We start from the raw sequence: 19718 nt of genomic DNA, 5'->3' as shown, positions 1-19718 counted from the left end.
AGATTGCCAGGGATTTTACAAATGGTAAATAAATGTGCAAAGTTACTTGCTACAGGAGAAATGCCAATTAAAACCCCAGGAAAATACTATTTACCTAAACTCTTTACATAGTTATAGAGTAAGCACCAGTGAAAAAGAGGAGAATCATGACACTATGCATAGGTGGTGGTAACAGCCAGGACATTCAGGAAAACCCTGCAGCCATCTTTAAAAAGGATGGAGCCAGCTGTGTAGTGCAAACAGACAGAAGCAGCAGGGCGAAGAGTTTAAGGTCAGCCTGAGCTTCACTGGGATATTTATTGCAAAAAAAAAAAAAAAAAAAAAAAAAAAAAAAAAAAAAAGCCAAAGAAAAGTAAAACAAAGGGACTTACCCTACCATCTAACACCCAAACCCGAAACAGAGAAATGAAAATTTATCTTTAGACAGCTGTTTTTTAAAAATTTTATTGGATGTTTTCTTTATTTACATTCCAAATGTTAGCCCTTTCCCGGTTTCCCTTCTGGAAACCCCAATCCCATCCTCCCTCCCCCTACTTCTATGAGGGTGTTCCCCCATCCACCCACTCTTGCCTCCCTGCCCTGGCATTCCCCTATACTGGGGCTTCAAGCCTTCCCAGGACCAAGGGCCTCTCCTCCTATTGATGCCCAACAAGGCTAGCCTCTGCTATATATGTGGCTGGAGCCATGGGTCACTCCATGTAAATGTTTACAGCAGCTTTATTCATAACAACTAAAACCTGTGAAAACTACTTAGACTCCCTTCAATGGGCTAAGCAACTGGTATGTTCCATGGTGAAAACAGACAAATTATAGATATGTACAAAAACATGGACAAACTTTAAGAAGTATACTAGCTAGTAGGAATGGGGAAGGATGGCTGGGAGGACTGCATACACTTTAATCCCAGCACTTGGGAGGCAGAGGCAGGCAGATCTCCAAGTTCAAGACCAGCCTAGTCTACAGAGTGAGTTCTAGGAGAGTTGGAGCTACACAGGGAAACAAAACCAAAAACAAACAATGAAAGAAAAAAAGAAAATTACACTAACCAGGGAGAAATGCCTGTCATATGACTCTCTTTATACAGTATTTGGGGAAAGGTGAACATTAATGAATAGAAACCAACTTAGTAGCTGCTAGGGGCTAAGAAATTGTGTGGACAGTCTGTATGATGAGGACAGAGTAAACACTAGGGACCTTTAGTGTAACAATGTAATTAAATATCCTATTGTGGTAACTAGGCAAAACTACAAAACTGTACTTGATACTGTCATACAGATGAGTGCACAAATAATAAAAATAAATGCAAGTATAAATTGGTGAAGTGTTAACTAAGCACAGTGGGTTACTGTTAGATTTTCAGGAAGGGATGGAAAAAGGGGAAGTTAGAAAAGATCTGAGAGGAATCTTATTTATGCATGAAGAGTATGGTGTGGGGCTGAAGGAAGAGGTTTCAGTCTCCACAGGCAGGTGTACCCACTCTTAAAAGTTTCCAGAGTATGGGGGAGGTTCTACATCACAGAGCAGCAGCTTGGTTAGTATGTGATCTGTGCTAAGTGCCTGCAGTCACTGCCTGCATCTGATTCCCGGGTGGTGGGGATAGGGGGTGAATACAGCTCTTCCCTAGAGCAGTGAATGACCGTCAGTCATCCCTGACATTGCTTAGAGGGAAAGGAGGCTTCTCGGAGTGTTTCCAGATCCCTGGGGCCCTCTGGATGGAATGTGGAAGGCCATAGATCTAAGCTACATCTATAGCAGTATTCTGGATTTGATGTGTACTATAGTTATATAAAATATTATTGACATGCAGTGGGTTGGACAGAAGGTACATGGAACTTCTTTGTGCTTTTTTTTATAATTCACCCAAATTTATAATTATGAATATTTAAAAATAAAACTAAATGTGCAGCAATCAAAAGGACTGCTACAGAGAGAAGCACTGTCTTGAAAAAAAAAGAGAAGACTGGTAACGATAAGCCCACCTAGAACGTTAAATAGGAATTGTAGAATGCTTAACATCAGGGATGAAAAACGTCTTGGTTTCATGGAGACAACAGGATAATTCATAACCAAATTCACTCACCTATCACACTATGCTAATGGCAGTATGCAAATCTTTTAAATCTCCACTATAAAGAATAAAAGTCAAAATGCCCAATAGCTAATTATAGATACAAGTCGTTCAGTAATACACATATTAAAAAACGCAAACTATCATATAAAATGATTTGTATGTGGAAAATTCTAGAATATTTGTGTGAAGCCAAATGTAAGCTGTGACCAGATTAAACATGTACTACAGCTACGAGATCTTCAAACGAGAGTTACACAATAACAACAAAGTGATTACTGCAGATAAACAAATGAGAGAGGAAACAGCTTAGCATTTCCCCAGGCCACAAAACCACAGGCCCAAGTGGTAAAAGAGGAAGACAGGAAGAAAGGCTGCACAAAGCTATTAGAAAACTGCACAAAAATGGCAGGACAAGTCCCAAGAGTCCAGTAATCTCTACCTGAAAGAAAGAAAATCAAGTAATGGACTAACCACAAGAGCAACTCTTCACTGTCGGAAGACAGGAGCTTCGCCTGAAAAGACACATAAGCTAAAGGGGAAGGCCTAGAAAAGCACATGTAAATGAGAACCAGAAGTGAGTTTGGAGACTTATATCTGATGGACCAGACTTCACATTTTGCACATGCTTTATTACAAGAGCGGGAAAAGGTAAGCTGTGACCAGACACACCTGTAAAGGTGTTAATTCACTAAGAGTAGAGAATGTAACAATGATAAATAAATATAACAATGACAAATAAATATAACAATGATAAATATATATTCTCTCAATGTCAGATAATCCAATTATAAACAAGAAATGTTAGATGGAAAGGGAGACATGGGTTGTAATGTAAATAGTGCATTTACCGGTTCATTCTGTTGTTGTTGTTGTTGTTGTTATTGTTTTCCAAGCTTGACACAATCTTGGGTCATCTGAGAAGAGGAAACCTCAAGTGAGAAAATGTCTCATCAGATTGGCCTGTAGGCATGACTGTGGAGGTGTTTCCTTGGTCAATGACTGATGGTAGAAGAGTCCAGTCCACAGTGGGAAGTGCTGTTGCTGGCAGGTGCTCCTGAAGTGTGTCTAAGAAAGCAAACTGAGCAACCACAGGGAGCCAGCTAGCAAGTAACATTCTTCTATGACCTTCGCTCAGGATCCTGTTTCCAGGTTTTTGTCCTGAGCTCATGACCTGACTTTTCTTCATGAATGTTCTAAGTTATAGTGTAAAATAAACCCTTTCCTCCCCTGGTTGCTTTTGGTATTGAGTCATGTTTTATCACAGTAACAGAAATCTAACTGAGATAGCAGGAGACTTCAACATGCTACTATCAGCAATTGAAACTGTATCCAGGCATTTAAACCAACAAAGAAATAACATATACAAACTCTACTCTAACACTATGTAACAGGCATTTACAGAATAGTCCACCAAAACCAGCAGAACACATGCTTTTCCCAAGTGCACGTGAGACATTCTCCAGATTGGACCAATGTAAGGCCACAAACCAGTGGACAAACTTAAGGAGCTCTAAGCCATTTCAAGTATTTCTTTTGAGTACAATGGAATAAAACTTGAGGAGAATTGTTGGAAGAACTAGGAGAACTTTCAGAATGTGCAGAATTCAAACAATACGCTCCTGAGTGGCCAATAGCATTTAAAACTTAGAGATAAGCTGAATAGAAACAAAACACATCAAACCCTGTAGGAAACAACAAAAAAAGTTCTAAACTGGACATGGTACCTACCACATGTCTCTCATCTCAGCCTTTGGCAGGCTAAGGCAAAATGATGATAATTTTCAATCAAGCCTGAAGCCCATAGAGAGGCACTGTCTCAAAACAACAGTAAAGAAGTTCTAAGAGGGAAGCTTGGGTCAATACACCCCTACATCAGAAAAGGAAGCAAGATGAAGCTGAGGCAGGAGACTGTGAGTTTGAAGGCAGCCTAGAGTGCATCATAAGATCTTGTCGGAGGGTGGGGAGAAACAGGAAGTAGAGGAAGAAGGGAGTGGGAGGAAAGGGGAGAGAAGAGGAGAGAAAAAGGAGAAGAGGCAAAAGATCACAAACAACCAAAAATTGGACGTCAAAGAAGTTGAATGTTAAGAGGAAAAACTACAAAGTTTAAAATCCATAGAGAAAGGTGAACAGTTACTAACAGAGCAGCAATAAGCAACAGACTAAACACTCTGCGACCAGGGATGAGCTGACTCTTTGAAAAGACAAATTGCTCCTTTAGCTAGATGCAGAGGAAAAGACCCAAACAAAGTCAGATATAAAAAAGAAGCCATTTCAACCAATGACACAATTTTATTTTTTAATAAGGATCTTGCTATGTAGCACATGGGAGGGGAAATTTTTCATGGGGTCTCATCCTTAACAAAGAACTATAGGCCACTGTAGTCTTGGGAGAACGAATTAGCTTCGCTCAGGGATGACCCCCCTTAGTGGTCTTCCAATACAGAGTGGTAATCCTTGAAACTGTATATACACACACAACAAAAAGAGCTTCAACAGTTGTATATGTACATATATTTGTGTGTACACACATACACATATATGTAGGCAACATATAATCAAAGAAAAAGAGGCTATCAACTTGATGGGGCATAGGAGGGTTTTTGAGGAAAGGTAGTTGGGAGGGGCTGGAAGAAGAAAAGGGAGGAGAAGTAATATAATTTTATTTCAATTAAAAACATTCTAAAATGGTGCTGGAAAACTGGATATATACATGTGCAAAGAAAAATTCTTATATCTCATACCAACATTAACTCAAAATAGTTTAAAGACTTCAATTAAAGTTCTAAAACTATTAAGTTTTTAGAAAACATGAGAAAAATGCTAAAGGCATTATGTTTTACATCAATTTCTTGCCTCTGACACCAAAAGCATAGGCAACAAAAGAAAATAAATTTAACTATATAAAAATTTGAAAGTTCTGTGTATCAAATATGTTATTCACCAAGTGAAAGAAGATTCAAAGGACAGGGAAAATATTCACCAAGTACTTCATGGTAAATCACTAATATTCAAAATATACAGAGAACTCAGTTGTGTAAGGACAAAAGAGAGCCCAAGTATAAAAATAATTTTGTTAATTCTTTAATAATTTCCTACACTCTGCTTTGACCATACCCACTTCTTCTCTCAGATCCTCTCTCATCTCCCTACCCACCCAGCTTCATGTCTTGTGCCTCCTCCTCCTCTTCCTCCTCCTCTTCCTCCTTCTTCTTTTTTAAGCTTATCAAGTCCAGATACTCTTGGGTATATGGCCATCTCCTGGAGTCTGGATAACTTACCAGTAATCACACCTTTAAATAAGATTAACTCTTCCTCTCACAGAGGCTGTCAGTTGTTGATACCCCTCAGCTAGGGATGGGACTTTCACCCACCTGCCCTATCCATGCTCATTATTTGTCTGATTAGCTTGCCCAAGTCTGGCATATTTTGTTACAACCACTATGAGTTCACAGGTGTAACTGTCCTGCTGTGTCCAGGAAACACTGTCTCACCATAGTCATCCACCACCTCTGGCTTTTATATTCTTTCTATCCCCTCTGCCACAATGACCCTAACCCTCAGAAGGAGGGGTGTGATATAGATAGATGAGATAGAGATAGAGATGATAGAGATACACATATACATTAGAGCTATACACTTCTCAGTCTCTTGCTCCCTGTACATTGACTAGCTGTGAGTTTCTGTGTTGATCACCATCTACTACTAAAAGAAACTTCTCAGATGAGGGTTGAGAGATGGACTAGTCTAGGGGCATAATGATAAGTCATTAGAAATCAGTTTAATATTATGTCTACTTAGCAAAATAATAATAAGTTCTTCCCTAGAGTCTTTGAGATAGGTTCTCAGTAGCTTTCTAAAATATATACACACAAAAGTAGTTTAAATGGAGTTACCCTATAACTCCATTGTAGGAGATTATATAGGGATACATTATACCTACAAAGAGCCATGTGCCAGGAATGAGTTGTCTCTTTAGCAGCTGTTAGTCACTGGGGCTCCATAAACCCCCAATCATTGTAGGTCATTGCCATTGTTCTTGATTACACAAATGATCTTGGTATTTGTTGTTCTCAGTCAATATAACTGTTCTCAGTAGTTATATATAACTACTCATTAGGGGAGAAGCAACTGAAGTGTCTAGCAACACATGAACAGATAAAACATGTCACATACATGTATACGTACACACAACAGAATATTGCTCATCTTTAAGAAGAGAATTGTGACACTTCTTCCAATACAGATAAATTCTCAAGGTATTATGATAAGTGACATAAAGCAGCCACACACACAAACCAAACACTGTGTGATTCCACTTATGTGACTGTCTCTCTTAGTAGTGGTTTATGGGGCTAGGAGGAGGAGGTGTGCAAAGCTCATGTTTAATGGGTAGTGTTTGATTTAGGGAAGAGGAAAAGATCTGGATGGATAATGGTGAGGACTGCTCACCATTAAAACCAGTTAGAATTGCAATTTTGTATTGTGAGTTTTTATTATAATGTAAATGGCCACTGAATTAAGTCACTGTGCAACAGAAGGAGCAGAAGGGGAAGAGAGGCCACTTCATTACTGTTGGGCAGGGGTGGAACCCCAGACACCTCACACAACCTTCACTTAACGAGCCAGCAAGATTCTCTGACTATAACACTCCAAGCCAGAGTGGGCAGCCACCAACCCATCATTAGGAGGTTTAAGTGTCCCTCTCTACTTCTCCTGTGGGCACAGGCCACCATTTTTCTTGTGGTGTTAGCTAAAGCAGCATAGTTATTGTGTCTTACTGCACTGTGCATACCCAGGTTCTCCGGCTAAGAGAGTGCCAGCCTTTCCCAGGGCTGTCTCTGGATACTTTACCTTTAAAGGTTCTCTTTAGGCCCAAGCCTAAGATACATGAGTCCAAGAGAAGGTTCACAAAACTCCATACTGGTTCCAGACAACTGAGGTGGCTAGTTTGTCCACCTTTTCTTTCTGTTTCTGATATTTCTGATATTAAGACAAGTCCCTTAGAACCATGGAATGCTGTACTTGGTGCACACTCGGTGTGAACATTTGTGAATCCCAAAGCAAAAATTTTATCCACATATGTGGTTAGATAAGTCATGGACCCTAAAGGAGAATCTATAAATATTATCTCATTGATGAAATAGTATTAAACCAACTCTCAATGGCTCATCATTGTACCTGTAGATGAGCACATCTCTGATGCCTCATCAGAGAAGTTTCTTCTAGTTGTAGATGACAATCAACCCAGCATAAGCCTACAACTGGTCAGCATGCAGAAAACAAAAGACTGCGGGGTGCTCAGCCCTAAGTCTATCAATATATAGATCTATAACATCTACACCTCATATCTTTCTCCCAGGGCTCAGGAATCATCAGAAGAGGTGGGACAGACTGTAAGAGCAACGTTTTCTGGACACTATAGGGTAGTTGCACATATGAACTCACAGTAGTTGTGACAGCATGCACAAATAATGCCAGATAAACTGAATGCATGGAGCAGGGAGGAAGTCAAGAGGTCCCACCTGCAGTTGAGGAGGTATTGGTCATTAGCGGCCTTTGGGAGTAGGAGAGTCTGCTTTCTTCAAGGACGTGGCCCCAACCCCGACATCCTACACCTATACGCATACATAGCACTGAGTGGACTCGGTGGGTTAAAAATAAAAGCAAGCACATCAAATTTTGAGGGAATAAATGGTAGGGTATAGAGGATAGGGGAAGAACTGGAGTGCAGAGAAAGGCGAGCTTTGGGTTTGATCAAAGCGCATTGTATGTATGTGTAAAATTATCAATTTTTAAAAATTGTATCTACCCAGACACCTGGAGCATTTGACTCTCATTTGGGGGTTCAGAGTCTGCTCTTTATGAGCTGGCCACTTTCTTTACTATGAAAATCTCTCACTGGCTCCAAACTCAGAAATGAAACTTGAAGCTAAGAGAACTTTATTACTTGATTCTTAAAGTACCAAACATAGGTCTGTCAGATTCTAACGGCAAAGGACATGTCAAGTTATTGTAGCCTTTTGCAATTCATATTACTATGCTTCCTGGAGCACATGCAGGCTTGTGCACGTGTGTGTGTGTGTGTGTGTGTGTGTGTGCGCACATGACAGCATATATTTATAAGTCACAGCTTGACATCAGATGTCTTCCTTACTCTTCACATTATCGTTATCATTATTATTATTATTATTATTGGATCTCTCACTGAAACTGGAGCTCTTTGATTGATTAGACTAGTTGGCCAGCAAACTCTGGAGATTCGCTCTACCCAACACTGGGATTAACAACACACACTGACACATTCAGCATTATAAGTGTGTGCTAGAGTTCTGAACTCATGCTTGTGCAACTAACACTTTACCCACATATTTCCTGAGTTCATTTCCTGGAATCTTAGTGTCTGTGCCTGCCTGTGGTCTGGACAAACCTGGTAGAGAGAAGCTTCTGTCCTGCTCGGACTGACTGTGTTTTATTTTTATTTTGGCAGGCCGGAGTATTATAGCATCACTGCGTATAGAATTGATTGTATCTTCAAGGTCCTGGGTTATATCTGAGGAGTGGGGCTCAGGGAGGAGGGAGAGAAGAGGATGGGGCTCAGGGAAGAGGGAGAGAAGAGGGATGGGGCTCAGGGAGGAGGGAGAAAGGAGATAGAGACAGACAATAAGAGACAGAGAGATAGGGACAGACAGAATTGTTCTTTTTCTGTTCGGACCTTAGGGGTTTTGGTTCAGGCAGGAACAACTTGATGACATTTCCATTTTCCCTCCCTGATAGCAGACACACAAATGTCAAACAAATGTCAGTTTAGAGCCTTGAGTTTCTCTATTCTTGGGATTGGTTCTTGAACACCCACTATTTCAAAATGACTTCAACTTTCTTGATAATCTCTACATGCTTTTGATCTCTAGAGTTGAAACCAGAGCTTTTGTACTTGTTCTTGTGTGTTTTCCTGGCCATCATTAGAGCTACAGAAAACAGGAGCGCCTACTTATGCAATGGTGCCTTGGAACAGTGAGCGTTTGGATTATTATTGCAAGCAGGATCCTTTGTGTCTATAACTGAACCCTGAGTCTCTACATGTACTTAAGTCATTGACTGGACTTAATATAGGACCAAAAGTTGCTCACTATGGCTGTCACCCACTGCCTAGGCATGTCATGTGTTCCAGGCTTGCCTTCAGAGCCTGTGCTAGATTAAAAGAAACCACTCCATTCCCATTATTTCAAATCTTTTTATGACAGTGTCAGAGGATTAGATTTGGTAGGGTATGGGATTACAGCATTAAAAAATGTGCCATTGGAAGATGAACACAAGAATAAATCTGTCCCCTAGAATGTTGCCAGAGAAACATTTTCCAATTATAGTTTCTGGTGCCCTGAGAGGGGCCATTTTTACATTCATTGAATCTGCTCCCTGAAGCTAAATATCATTCAACACAGAGAAAATTACCATTACTTTAATGATTGTAACTTTTAATTTTTTTAAGTCTATTTTTAATGATGGCTTTTTTAAACATTTTAACCTCTCTTTCAGTCCACCACCCACCACAGGGAGTGGAAAAGATAGGATACGGGAGAAGGTCATTTAGGAATTGTTTTTTCAAATAAATGTCATCTGTGCTGTTAGGAAATCAGTAGTTTAGTTTATAGGTCAGCAGCAGCAGATTGATCTACATGCAAATGTTTTACAAATATACCAGCAGTCCAGTTTTATAGTCGACCTAGCAAACATGAATCAGCAGCAATGGTGAGACCGAACAGATAGCCAGGCCTCAGCCAAATAGGTACAGGTCAGCTGGATCAGAACCAACAGGGACACCAGGAGAAGTTTTTGTTGCTGTTGTTGTTGTTGTTGGTTTTTTGTTTGTTTGTTTGTTTGTTTGTTTTGCTGTGCCTCTCTCAGCAAAGCGAAGATCAGCAAAGACATGAGATCAAAAAGTGTTGTCCCAAAAGCAGGGGTCCTGCCTGGCTGAGGCTCTCTTTCTCCCTGGTAGCAGGGGGCCTGCTGCTGAGGCCCAGGTCTCTCTCTCTCTCTCTCTCTCTCTCTCTCTCTCTCTCTCTCTCTCTCTCTCTCTCTCTCTCTCTCTCTCTCTCCCGGGGCTGACCTGTTTGCTGCACGGCGCCTTAATTAAAAAGGAGGCAATGTATGAGTGAGTTATTTTATTGTAGGAAGGATATGCTAGTTAAGTAGAGAGAGAGCGAAAGGAGAGGAAGGAGAGAGAGAGAAAAGAGAAGGAGAGGGAGAAAGCCAGAGAAGAGAACAAAGAGCAGAGAGTGGGGGGAGAGAAAGAGGATAAGAGTTAGAGAGGAAGGATAAGAGTAAGAGTAAGAGAGTGAGGAGGGGGCAAACCACCCCTTTTATTGTATGGGGCGTGGCATGCCTGGCTTGTGGTCAGATGACTGTGTGTAAGGTCCAGCTAGAATGCTGGGAGCTTGAGGCAGTGCCTGCCTGATAGAGCACACAGCTCCTGCAGGGGCAGCTGTGAGGTGTCTGGTCTGAAATCTGAGCCATTGGTCTCAGGAGCATCACCAAACGCCTACCATTCCTTCTGAGCAGATGCTCAGTGGGTCTCCGGGGTTCCGAGGTGGCTGTTCTCCTGGACTCCAGCTGTCAGAACTGCTCACTGCCCCACAAAAAGGTATTGTACAGTTAGTTCTGTAAGCAAGCCTCTCTCATGGTCTGCTGAGTTCTATTTAGAATTCCTCTAAACATCACGTGTCCTCCATGGGTCTTGTCTCACTGCATGTCTTGGCTCAATATGCAAGTCTGTCTTAACAAAACTTTAGGGGAGTCTGGATCAGTTGACATTATCTCGTCAATCAGTCTGAGTCAGAAAAAAGTGGCAAGAAGCTGCAACATATCGTCAAAAGGTATTTTGGGTGTGTTTGTTGTCTATGGAGTCCCAACAAATGGAGTTCAACTACACAATGTAAGGCAGACCAATATATGTGTGTCGTTAGCAGGAAATCCTTTATCGTATGTCTTTTTATGTGTTTACTTTAGCAGAACGACTTTTTACCTGTGTCTGCTTTAGTGAAACTTTTTTTTTATGAGTCTGTCTTAATGAAACATCTTTCCATCTGTGTCTTCTTTAGAGAAACACTCCTTTATGTATCTGTCCCAACAATCACCATCTAACACAACCGGCTTTTCAAAAAGTCCTCAAGTTTTTACTTCAAATGATGCTTCCCATTCTCACAGTCTTCTCTACACCAAGACAGTGAAGCATACACATGAGTTTTACTCAAATTGTGGAGAAAGTTGTAGGGTGCCATTGGGGAACTCCAGTCTAGGCTAATCTAAAATCCCTGCAACCACCCATCCAGTTGTGTGTATAGCTAGTGTCTTTATTAGAGTTTATATTGCTATCAAAAAAAAAAAAAAACTCCATGACCAAAAGCGATCTGGGAAGGAAAGAGTTTATTATTTCAGCTTACAGTTCCAGGTAAGTCCATCATGAAGGGAAGTTAGGGCAGGAACCTGGAGTCAGCAACTGAAGCCATGGTGGAATATCACTTAGTGGCTTGCTCCCTATGGCTTACTCAACCTGTTTTCTTATATAGTCCAGTACTGCCCAGGAGTGATACAACTCCCCATGATCTCAGCCCACCCACACTAATTGTTAATCAAGACAGTGCACTAATGTCTGCCTACAGGCATCTCCTGTAGAAGCATTTTCTCTGTCAAGACTCCCCCTTCCCAGACAACTGTTGTTTGTTTCAGTTGACATGAAACCAACCAGCACAGCTAGCTCTGCACCACCCGCCTCCCTGCACCTATGTCCTTCCACACTATTTGGAGTGGAAGAAGAATCTTTCCTATGTGAGTCAAAGCCCTTCAGACCACTCAACCACAGTTCAGAGAGAAACCCTCCAGTAGTCACACTGTGTACCCTCCGGTAGTCACACTGTGTCCATATTGCTTCTTCATTCCTACTTGTATCTAACTAAACATCTCCTCAACAGGAAGTTCTGAGCAGGAAATGTACCTTCTGGGTGCCTAGAGCATGCATATCACCCAACGGTAACATGTTAAACCTGTCGCCATTTCTTACAAGTTCCCATTTTTCTACCACCTAGTCTGGACTGACCTCAGGAGAGGAGTCAATCCAGCTCTGGCAATGGTGCCACTTATTAGGGACCATCTCTTGAGTACTAAAGAGGAGAATTAAATTTTGAAAACTGCCAAGAACCTGATTTGAATTTGAGTAGGCCCCTAACTCAGTATTCTCTGGAAAGTCAAGTGCCATGGAAAGCATATCTATAAAAGGAAGGCATCCTACGCAGGAAGAATCATATCACACCAGCGTGCAAATATCTAAGCAATTCTGTAAAGAGGAAGGACGCTTGCTTTTGCAGCACCCATTGGGTCGGGGTATGGACTGACTGACAGACAACTCTGCCACTTCCTTTTTCCCCTGTTTCAGTAAAGATCCCTGCTGAACCACACTGTTCTATTCCAGATCCATGGTCCATCTGCCCTAAGGACTTGAGCTGCATCTGTCTCAAAGGGAGCTGCTTGCCTCTAGTCTCATGCTGCTGTGCGTGCTGCTTCTGGTCTTTGGTAGGTAAGATGCTCAAAAAGGCCTGGTGTGGTGCCAGGGTAGGACCCCCTCTGCTTGGTCAGCCCTAGACACTCTTCCTGAACATATGTCTTCCTGCTGGGGTAGTAGCACTGGGTTTCTTCTGATCAAATACTAGCAGGTATAATGCAAACTGAGGTTTGCAGGTTTCCCAGGATAAGGAAAAGGCTGTGTGTGTGTGTGTGTGTGTGTGTGTGTGTGTGTGTCCCCCCTTACTAAAGGCAGACTCTATTATTTCTGTTTGATCTCTAGGAAAACAGTAAATTTTCATTAAAAGAGATTCTAAAGTGGTTTCTGTTAGAGTGAACACACTCACAGCCCACATAAACCTTATACCCCAATGCCCAGGCTCTACTTCAGACTTCTCCATTTTTGGCTGAACTCGTATCTCCATACATTTAGACACTACATCGACTTCAATCCTGGCTGATCATAGTTGGTATCATAGGGTGTGACTTTCCAACACTGACCCATACATAGTAGTAGGTTTAGAAAGCAGAAAGGAAGAGAACTAATCTCAATGAAATATAAGCAGACCCTCTGTTTCTTCTCCTGGCACCTAGGTTGCCCCTGTGTAGGTAATTTCTCTTAAGTAAAATAATCTGGACAGTTTCAAGCCAAACTGGCTGTCCAATACCAAGTGCTCAGCCCTGAAATCATATGTATACAGGTAACATTATATGGAATGAGCAGGTGTATTATATATAGATGTGTATGTGTGGTGTGTGTGTATACATATACATATATGGAGAGAGAGAAAGAGAGAGAGAAAGAGAGAGGGAGAGAGGAAGAGAGAAAGAAAGAAAGAGTTGGGGGAGAGGAAAGGGAAGGGAGAAATGATATAATTTTATTTTAATTTCAAAAAACCAATTTAAATTAAAAAGATAGAAGAGGAGACTTGGAGCTCTTGAAAATTTGCTTGCAAAAGACAAACTCCTGGGAATGGACAAGAACCAATTATAACGTGCTTGGTATTATAAAAAAAAAAAATCCTGGGTTCCATAGGAATGTTGTTTATGAGTGAGAGAAGGAAGATGAAGAAAGATGGAGGGAAAGATAGAGGAACTGAAGGAGCTAAGATGAAAGGGAAGGGGGAGGGGAAGAAGCAAAGAAACAATAAAGAGAGGGAAGTGCTTGGGAGTCCTCAGACCTTGGCCCTTTGTAATCTCTCTGACTCTGTTCCCTTGCAGCTCCTGTCGGAGTCCAGTCCGGTAAGCCAGTCTTCTCTTTGTTCCTTTAGATCTCCGGAACCTCACTCTCTTGGGCATGGGAGGTTCTGCCTAGTAAATTGTCTTAGCAGAAGGTAGTGCAGAAGGGATCTGAGTCAGAGTTCGGGTGAAGAGAGAGGCAGGATTGGGGCACCTCACTCCTCACCCTTGGTCTCACCCTCACCAGGGTATACCACAGCCTCTGTTTTACCAGCTATTGCCGGATAGAAACAAGGCCACATCCTGACTCTCAAGGCAATGAATTATTTCCCCTTTGCTGCTCACCTGGCAGACAGGAAAAGGAGTAACTACAAAGGGAAAGGTGTCTGTGTAGTCGCTGGGGGAAAAGATTCTCATGCCCACCACAAGCGGCGATTGAGAATATATTGGTAGCAGAGAGTCAGCAAGAAGCAGAGGAGGTGGTCTGCATGGACACCCTTAGGCAAGGACACCCTTAGGTCCCTATTAGGACAAAACCAATCTAATGCCTAATGTGCTTTCCCTTTCTTATTGGAATTTTAATATAATGAAATTAAGAGAACCATTTAGTTTCATGACAGCCTGGGAAATTATACGTTCTTCCTTGCTTAAGCCTTTGAGAACACATTCATTCTACAACGTGGAGAGAAGATGATACGTGTGTGCCTAGCTTTGTAATTTTAAACAAGAATGTTTTTAAATTACTTAGTAGGGGAGGTCTCTAGAGCAACCTCATGGGATCCAGTGAGCTCTCAGAAATTATGGTAAAATGTATACAGATGCATAACTGTGGCCACTCTGGGAAATACAGCTCTAAGTGAAATCTCAGAAATGAAGACCACTAACCCAAGAGTCTTGCAGTTAAATCCTTACTTCAGTCTTAGGGAAAGCTGTTGCCATGTTTCTCTGTCTCCACCTCTTCTTTATCAACCTTTGTGCCCTGTCGTAGCCAATAAAAGCTGCACAGAAAGTACCTTTGAGCTTGGCTGGACACTTTGTCCTATTGAAACCATCTGAATGAATAGCTCAAACATGATATACATATAAAGGTGTACATTGATATATGTGAACAATGAAAAATGCAGACATAAACCGAACATCTTGGAGGATGAGAAGGTGAACTGAGCTGGTCTGAATAGAAAGTGCAGGGTCCTGAGTTCGGTTCTCAGCATCTTCAAAAAAATAAAGGAAGGAAGGAAGGAAGAATGGATGAATATTCATGGGAGATGGTCATCTTTATGAGATGTGCTTTAGTGTGACATATGCTGTAGGAAGTTCTCACAGTTCCTTATCTACACCTTATAGGTGTTGCTCTAGGGTCTGAGGGTCTTAACTTTTTCCTCCTGAGACAGGCCCTTGGGAGTCAGAAGGACAAGAAGGGCAGGTACTAACCATGGCATTTATACTGTGTCCTCCCCCTGCACTCCGTTCCCTCACACTGGATAGCATCTTGTTTTGCTCTTAACGGGACTGATGTTCTGTGATGAAGGGCCGTGTTCAGAGCAGGGTCTGACCTTTTCATCAGAGCAACAGACATTTGCCGTGCTAACTCCCCAGTGCACTGCAACTCCAACCTGGCATTGGAAGCTGAGTTTCTAGCTCTTTGCAGGCTGAAACCTTTCTGAAGGAAGATGGAGGCTGTGGGGTAAACCAGCAGAGCAGCATGCTGGTGAGCTCTTCTTTCTTCAGAGACGTCTACAGGATCCTTTCTGCTCTTTTGGGTTTTCTCCTGCTATGGCAGATCCAAAACACCTGAGCTATTCATTAGCTCCCGGATGGCCACTGTCCTCTAGGGGAAGCAATGGCCTGAGTAAGGAGAGGCCCCACTTGTAAGGACCCTACAGGGCCAAGTAAGACAATGATTTGCCGACACCTCTGAAAGGGTTTGTAATCGACTCCAGAGACTGGAAATGTAGATTCTGGGGCTTGTGCCTCTGTGACCCCACTGGTTTTATCAAGAGAGAATGGAATGCAAAGGAAGGACTTTGAGTTTATTGTGTTACTCAACAAAGATTCCAAAGCATGAGACAAGCAGAGGGGGTTAATCATGGCTGCCATGGGGGATCTGAGGCCACACCAATAGGTATAAGGCAATACGAGTGGAACCTTCTAGTACAGGCAAGAGGAGTGCTGAGGCTCAAGCCCAGGCTTTTGCATGTGCTCGGTATGTACCCCACCACTAAGCTATCTATGCCCAGCCCTATGTACTGCTTATTGTGAGTCATAGTCTTGCTAAGTCACCCAAGCTAGCCCTTCGTAGCTTTGAATCTGTGACCTGCCTACCTTAACTTCATGAATAGCTGTCATTCCACACCTGTGCTATCTCAATTAGCTAGTGGACTCATTTTAAATCCATGGTTAGTAGAGCTGTTGGAAATTGGGGGAAAATAGCATAAGATCTATTAACATGCATACAAAATGCATGTCTGAAAAAAATGACCCAGTGCAGTAGAGCTCACTCATCTGAGCCAGAAATAGTAATGCTAGTAGGGCCCCAGGCAGCTGTGGGTCATCAGCTTCTAGACACATGTAGAGGCTCTGCCTTACCAGGAGCATCGAGGTGGGGTCCATGTTGTCACTGTCTGTGCCTTTGCTTCCTTTTCAGACTGGTTGAGCATCAGCGTACCACACCGTGCATATGAAGGAGACCAAGTAGTTATAAGCTGTACAGGGAAAAATAATGGTGACATAAAGAGACTGATGTACTTCAAGGATGGATATCGCATAGAAACTTACCGCAGTGCTTCAAGCTACATCATTGGGAATGCAAGACCCGGTGACAGTGGCTCCTATTCCTGTAAGGCAGATAGGAAATTTTTCCTATTTATAGACACGACAGAAGAAACAGGATCTAAGAGGCTTTATGTCCAAGGTAGTGGATCATTCTTCAAGTGGCTGTGTCTAGGAAAGAGAGTGCCCGGGTAGGGCATAAGACACTAACCAGAGATGGATAAATGGTAGTAGGTTGTCTGTCCTGGAGTATGGGTATGTGTGTCTTGATCTTTAGGCACTCTGGGGAAGTGTATAGTCTACTACTAAGAAGTGGTCTCTTCTAATTCTGTCTTTCCTCCAGAACTGTTTCCAGCACCTGGGCTGACAGCCAGCTCCCTGCAGCCAATAGAGGGGAGTTCAGTGACCCTATCCTGCAACACCTGGCTCCCTTCAGATAGGGCATCGACCCAGTTACGCTATTCCTTCTTCAAAAATGGCCACACTTTGCAATCGGGCTGGACCTCATCAAAATTTACAATCTCAGCAATATCGAAGGAAGACTCAGGAAATTACTGGTGTGAAGCAATGACTGCCTCTCGAAGTGTCTCAAAGCAGAGTCACCGGTCCTATATAGATGTGGAGAGTGAGCATCTCTGGGTTGGGCTGATGGGGCTGAGTCAGGCCGGGAGAGCAAGGGCACCAGCCAGACTGCAGGCTCCTCCTTATCCCTGAGAGTGGAAGACATCACAGCTCATCAGGACTCTTGAACACTAATTTCTGTGGGGATGACTTTGTCCCACCTTTCAGAAAAGAAACAATAGTAACTTTACTCAGAAAACCAAAAGGTCAATGAAGTCCAGCCTCTGTCTATGAGGAGAGACCTCCCCGCCCCCAGTTAGGAGGTGATACAATGAAAGCACCAATAATAATATCTGAAATAACAATAACAATTTTTAACTCATAATAAGAATTACTATATTGCAGAGCTCAGCTTAAGTTGTTGTGGTGCTCTGTATTCTCTGACTTTTACAAGTATCTGCAGAAGAGAGGACAGGAGGATCTGCCATGTGCAAGACATTCCTCAGAGCAGTTGAACATTTTGCCTGTGAAGCAGTTTTATGTGTAGTGCCTGCAAAATGGGTACTGTTACTCTCCCCATTGTACAGATGAGAAAACCCAAAGCAAAGAGCTGCTAGAGACTTGCCTAAGGAAACCCAGCACAGAGACCTGGAATTTAAACATGGTTGCTCTGGCCCAGTACATGCCCTTTAAACACTTTATAGCACTTCCTAGCCAGCCCTGTTAGAAGATAACAGCATCACTAGCTGACATTGCTGAACAGTGCTGGTGCGAGACTGCTTTGTGTATGCGTTGCAGCCAGTCTTCATGAGATCTTGGTGAAGTTACTATGATTATCCAAATGCTATTGAGAAAAACGGAGGATTAGAGATACGGACTTAGATTCTGCAGTTACTAAATGGCAGAACGTAATTGTTACTCTGGGCAGAAAACTCCTTTTTTTAAATGAGATTCCAGCCTCTCTCCTATTGACTCAAGTTCACAAGGAAGTCAAGAGAGGGCAGAACTCTGAGGGGTGTGGTCATGAGTGTGGGTAGGGAAAAGCGCAGGGAGTGGAGAATAGGACTGTTACTGAGTATCGGATTGCAGAGTGGTCCTGTGCAATGCCCCCAAGAGTTCACCATTCCCAATGAAAAACACTCAGGCATGCCGGGTGAACTCTCAACTCCAAATATCTACCTGCCATCATTCCCAGAAAGTAATACTGGACCCTACCTGTCTTGAATCTCCCTACCTAGTCTTTAACAATTATCTTCTGTTCGCACAGGGATCCCTGTATCTCAAGTCACCATGGAGATCCAGCCTTCAAGGGGCTGGGGAGTTGAAGGGGAGCCACTGGTCGTTGAAGGGGAGCCACTGGTCCTTGCTTGTTCTGTGGCTAAAGGCACAGGGCTAATCACGTTCTCCTGGCACAGGCAGGACACAAAGGAAAGTGTGGGGAAGAAAAGTCAGCGTTCCCAGAGAGGGGAGCTGGAGATCCCCATTATCGGGGAAAGCCATGCTGGGGCATACTACTGCACAGCAGACAACAACTATGGCCTTATCCAGAGCGCAGTAGTGAACATCACCGTGAAAGGTGAGTAGCATCCCCAATCGGAGGCAACGACTTCTGGCTGGGAAAATGTTCGAAGAGATGGCAAGGTACAAGGAAGGCAGGAAGAGGCTGGGGAAGCTTTCTGAACACAGCAGGATTTTTGCTTGGTTGGTGGGTGTCAAAGTGGCAACAGCCACACCAGAGCTGAAAGAGGATATGGAGATGGAACAGGAGACAGAGAGTGTGGAGTAACCAGAGGCATGCTCTCCAGAAATCGTCCTCAGTGCATAACCTCTCTGCTGGAACCTCCCTGGATGGTTAGATCAAGCAGGGAGACCTTAGGAAAGAATGTACAGGGCTGGAGTGGGAGAGTTTGGGTGAAATAAGGCAGGCTATGAGTCCCAGCACTCCCTCTGATTCTCTGCTGTGCTCTCAGTTCCAGTGTTGCACCCTCTCCTCTCCATCAGTGTTCCTGGGGTCCTGCCTTTCATCGGGGATGTGGCGGAACTTCACTGTGAAGACAAGAGAGCCTCTCCTCCCGTTCTGTACTGGTTTTATCATGAAAATCTCACTCTAGCGAACACCTCCGCACCTTTTGGAGGAAAAGCATCCTTTAAGCTCTCTCTGACTGCAGGGCATTCTGGGAACTACTCCTGTGAAGCAGACAATGGCTGGGGGACCAAACGCAGTGAGGTGGTAATGCTCAGTGTCACAGGTAGGACAATTTAATGTCTCATTCCGGGGTGAAGCTTGCATTATGCTGAACCATGCATTCTTCCTGTCCTTGCACTCTCCCGCCCTTCAGGAAATCGGTGCTCCACTTGAGGACCATCCTTAACCCCAGGAGCGCTCCAACAGTAGCATCACTGTCCACTGCTTCTTCTTCCTGTCTGCTTTTCATTTAATCACATATGTGTGTGTAAAACCGGGGATCTGACCAGTGTAATGGGTGGGCTAGTTGAAATATCAAGAGAGAAGGCAGATGTCCTCAGAGTTCATTGAGGCTCACTCAGAGTAACTAGGGAGCTCTCACAAGCCCTTGTAGTTAGGAAC

General features: G+C 43.0%; 1 protein-coding gene across 1 annotated transcript in view; it reads left to right on the top strand.

Annotated features, from left to right (window-relative positions):
• The first annotated feature begins 2463 nt into the window (after positions 1–2463).
• Positions 2464–19718, top strand: part of LOC116093083 (Fc receptor-like protein 2) — a 23097-nt gene continuing 5842 nt past the window's right edge. The window contains exons 1-7 of the mRNA XM_031374264.1: positions 2464–2719; positions 12534–12634; positions 13844–13864; positions 16446–16712; positions 16914–17195; positions 18399–18707; positions 19102–19380. Of these exons, the coding sequence (XP_031230124.1) occupies positions 12604–12634; positions 13844–13864; positions 16446–16712; positions 16914–17195; positions 18399–18707; positions 19102–19380 (1189 nt within the window). The 5' untranslated portion in view covers positions 2464–2719; positions 12534–12603. The remainder of the gene's footprint in view (positions 2720–12533; positions 12635–13843; positions 13865–16445; positions 16713–16913; positions 17196–18398; positions 18708–19101; positions 19381–19718) is intronic.

This window comes from Mastomys coucha, unplaced genomic scaffold (assembly GCF_008632895.1).
Source record: "Mastomys coucha isolate ucsf_1 unplaced genomic scaffold, UCSF_Mcou_1 pScaffold16, whole genome shotgun sequence".
Classification (NCBI taxonomy): Eukaryota; Metazoa; Chordata; class Mammalia; order Rodentia; family Muridae; genus Mastomys; species Mastomys coucha.
Note: the sequence above shows the minus strand (reverse complement) of the source record. Positions and strands in the feature narration are given on the sequence as shown.